At 50.9% G+C, this 4,129-nt stretch overlaps 1 protein-coding gene across 1 annotated transcript; it reads right to left on the bottom strand.

Moving 5' to 3' along the window:
- Window positions 1–1,268: 1,268 nt before the first annotated feature.
- Window positions 1,269–2,394, bottom strand: olig3 (oligodendrocyte transcription factor 3). Its single transcript, XM_089012229.1, has one exon. The coding sequence runs from the start codon at window positions 2,379–2,381 to the stop codon at window positions 1,545–1,547; it is 837 nt and encodes a 278-aa protein (XP_088868355.1). The 5' UTR covers window positions 2,382–2,394; the 3' UTR covers window positions 1,269–1,544.
- Between the last annotated feature and the right edge of the window lie 1,735 nt (window positions 2,395–4,129).

The following is a 4,129-nucleotide window of genomic DNA, read 5'->3' as shown; positions in this document are numbered from 1 at the left end:
TGGGCCCTGTGTGGCTTCACCATTGCGCTCCAAAAAATAAAAACCAAACAAAGCAAGGGATTGCGCGAAATAATCATTTATCTATTTGTCTACTTGAGTATTTATGTGTGTATTTATTCATCTATTTATGTATTTGTTAATATTTATTTTGCGTATTTATATATTTGTATGTTGATTGATTTATTTACTTCTCCACTGGTTGCTGAAGAATGAATGACTGTCTGTGTCTCTGTGTTGTCATATTATTTGTTATTTAGTTGATGTTTTTTTTTCTTACTTTATGTCACTTCCGGGGCGAGTGAACGCTGGCGCGTGTGGCTGCCGCTGCTCACCCGCAGAAAAAATATCCAGTGACTGTAAAGTGTCCTTGAAAGGCGCTTGGAAATTAAATGGATTATTATTATTATTATTATTATTATTATTATTGACTGGGGAAAAAAATCCGTCGATTGAACACGCCTTTTTTTCGTATCGAGAGGACGACAAGCAGCTTGTGCAAATTTCTTCTCGCCCCCCCCCCCCCTAAAAAAGATTCGGACAGCCATCCACGGGCCCTTTTCGTTTTATTGAAAGGTCACCCGCTTGCTGTGGGTGATTCCTATAATAAATATGTCATCAAATAAAGACACGCAGTGTGTGGGCGTAAGAAATTGAGCAAAGAACGTCAGCGCCGGAGCCGCGCCGGAGCCGCGCCGAGGCCGCATGCGCTCAAGTGCACGAGAAAAGCATCCAAAATGCGACGTTTGTACGATGAGACATTCACCAGAAAAACTAGAAAGCCGGCGGTTTGCATACCTGTCAATCTTTACGTTTCCCCCGTATTGTATACGTTTTTTAATCGTTTCAAATAATGTACGGCGTAATCCAACTTTTACACGGGGGAAAACAATACAATCGTGAAGCGATCTTGCAAAGACCCTTTTGACTCAAATCCACTTCGTCTCAACTGCTGGTTGCTAACGACAATAATGCCGCCGATCGCTACTATTGTCACCGTAAAGCAGCAAAAGTAATTCTCAATCATATTCATATGTATATAATTTTTTAATCTATGCGTACGGTGGGATTGATGGAAAGCATAACGCGCGCATGCGCGGTAAGATTTCTTTTTTTTTGCTTGTATTAGCGTTTTTGATCATTTCAAATAATGTACGGCGTACTACAGCTTTTATAACAGGAATTGCAATCATTTATAAGGGCAGCTATTAGCCAAGGTCGACAGGTATGCGCGGTGAGGGGAGGGGGACACGCGGCGGCGAAGAAGAAAAAAAAAACACTATTTAATTCAGATGGAAGTGTATTTTTTAAAAAGTCCTTGCTACAAGGCACGGAGAGCGATCTTCATTTTCACAAAATAAAGACAAAACGTTCATGCGCGGCGCCATTTTTTTTCGCTTTTTTGTTTTGTTTGTAAAGTCATGACAAGTCCTTGTTACAAGGACAGGAAATTTCTCAAACGGCGCCGACAACAAAACACACATTAGCCGCATGCATGCGCCGATAGCAATTGGCCTCCGAAGGTCCTCGGGGGGGTGACCCGGAAATCATTTCAGGGCGTCCTTGACTTCCCCCGTCAGTCTCGTCAGGCCGGGCGAGGTGATGGGGACGTGCGGGGGCGCGGCGGCGACCGCGGGGGGCGGCACCTGGCAGATGGCGCAGGGACAGGGCAAGCCGGCCCAGTGCGGGAAGCCGGAGCCCAGTTGCAGGGCCGCGGAGGGCGCGCCGGCGGCGGGCGACGAGCCCTTCGGCGGGCCGTGGGGGGCCCGGACGGAGGCGGCGGCGGCGGCGGACGACAGGCCGCCGGCCAGCAGCGGGTGGGCCGCCGCCCCGCAGTGGAAGGCCGAGTGCTGGCCGCCGTAGATCTCCCCCAGCAGCCGCTTCATCTCGTCCAGCGAGCTGTTGAGCATGAGGATGTAGTTGCGGGCCAGCAGCAGCGTGGCGATCTTGGACAGCTTGCGCACGGAGGGCCCGTGCGCGTAGGGCATGACTTCCCGCAGGCCGTCCATGGCCAGGTTCAGGTCGTGCATGCGCTTGCGCTCGCGGCCGTTGATCTTGAGCCGCAGTTGGTACATCTCCTCCTCGGTCACCTGCTTCTTCAGCTTCAACTTGTTGCAGCCGCCGCCGCCGCCGCCGCCGCCGCCGCCGCTTTCCTCCGTCGTCGCCGCCGCCGACGACGACGACGAAGACGAGGCCGAGGCCGACTTGCACTCGGACATCTTGCCGGCCTGCGTGGACGACGAGACCGGGTGGTGCTGGTGGTGCAGGTGGCCGAAGTGCGGGTGCAGGTGGTGGAAGTGGTGGGCGGGGAGATGCTCTCGGAGGAACATGGCGTCCATGTCGGGGGATGAGGCTCTGCTGCTCGGGCTGGAGTCGGAATTCATTTTATGGATCGGCCTCCCGCCCTCTCTCTCTCTCTCTCTCTCTTCTGTCTCTCTCCCTCCCTCCCTCCCTCTCTCGCCCGCTCTCTCCCACCTCCCCCTCCTTCTCACGCTTTTCCACGCAGCGGCTGCGTTTCTGGTCTTGCCGCCACTTGTGCTGCCCCTGTGAGGTGTCGGCGGCTTTTATACGGCCGGCCCGGACGCCCAAAAGCCGCTTTGCTCTTGTTGTGATGACGACACGCCGCTCTCTCGCTCTCTCGCTCTCTCACTCTCCCACTCTCAGTCTCTCTCTCTCTCTCTCCTCTCTCTCTCTCTCTCTCTCTCTCTTTCTCCTCTCGCTCTCTCGCTCTCTCTCTCTCTCTCTCTCTCTCTCTCTCTCTCTCTCTTTCTCCTCTCGCTCTCTCGCTCTCCCACTCTCAGTCTCTCTCTCTCAGTCTCTCACTCTCCCACTCTCAGTCTCTCTCTCTCTCTCAGTCTCTCTCTCTCTCTCTCTCTCTCTCTCTCTCTCTCTCTCTCTCTCTCTCTCTCTCTCTCTCTCTCTCTCTCTCTCTCTCTCTCTTCTCTCTCTCTCTCTCTCTCTCTCTCTCTCTCTCTCTCTCTCTCTCTCTCTCTCTCTCTCTCTCTCTCTCTCTCTCTCTCTCTCTCTCTCTCTCCTCTCGCTCTCTCGCTCTCCCACTCTCAGTCTCTCTCTCTCTCTCTCTCTCTCTCTCTCTCTCTCTCTCTCTCTCTCTCTCTCTCTCTCTCTCTCTCTCTTTCTCCTCTCGCTCTCTCGCTCTCTCGCTCTCTCACTCTCCCACTCTCAGTCTCTCTCTCTCTCTCTCTCTCTCTATCTCCCCCCTCTCTCTCTCCCCCCTTGCATTCTCTCTCCTTCCTTTGAAGAGGAGGAGGAGGAGGAGGCGGCGACTGTGACCGCCCCGCTGACCGCTGCGCATCCTTTCAGCGCCATTGTCGGGACACTAAGGGGGGCGGGGGGTGGGGGGGTTGAAGCTCTCCTCTTCTCCCCACTCGATCCTCCACTTTCATTTTCACTCAAGCTTTCTCGTTTGTTTTTTTTTGTTGGTCTGTTTAGGGGAAACGAGAGGGGCCAAATGCGCGTTTGGGCGCGCCGAGGCCGAGTTGTTGTTTCCCCTAGGCCCCCCCCCCCCAAAAAAAAATAATAATAATCTCAATTCATAGAAATAGGAAAGTCGGGTAATTCCAAAGTAAAGGAAGAGGGGCCCCTTGATTTATTAGCTGTCTATTAGCTATCTAATTGCTCTCTATTAGCTATTTGGCTGGCTATCTACTAGTTATATTTGCTATCCATTATCTAGCTACCGAGCTGGCTGTCTATTTGCAATCCATTTGCTATCTATTTGCTATCTATTAGCTATCTGGGTAGCTAGCTACATTAGCTATATGGCTGTCTAGCTATTTAGCTAACTGTCTAGCTGGCTATCTATTTGCTATCTTGTAGCTTTCTGTCTATTTGAGTTACTTCTGGGTTGAGTGAACGCTGGCGCGTGTGGCTGCCGCTGCTCACCCACAGAAAAACTGATCTTGTGACTGTAAAGTGACCTTGAAAGTTTTGAAAGGCGCTTAGAAATGTATTATTATTATTATTATTATTATTATTATTATTATGTAGCTGGCTATCTAGCTCGCTATCCATTTGCTATCTATTTGATATCTATTTTCTATCTATTCGCTATCTAGCTAGCTATCTGGCTACCTATCTATATATCTATTCGCTAACTATTTGCTATCTAACC

Source organism: Hippocampus bargibanti, linkage group LG13 (genome assembly GCF_051943395.1).
Source record: "Hippocampus bargibanti isolate YZ-2025 linkage group LG13, ASM5194339v1, whole genome shotgun sequence".
In the NCBI taxonomy this organism is placed as follows: domain Eukaryota; kingdom Metazoa; phylum Chordata; class Actinopteri; order Syngnathiformes; family Syngnathidae; genus Hippocampus; species Hippocampus bargibanti.
This window is presented reverse-complemented; position numbering and strand designations above follow the sequence as displayed.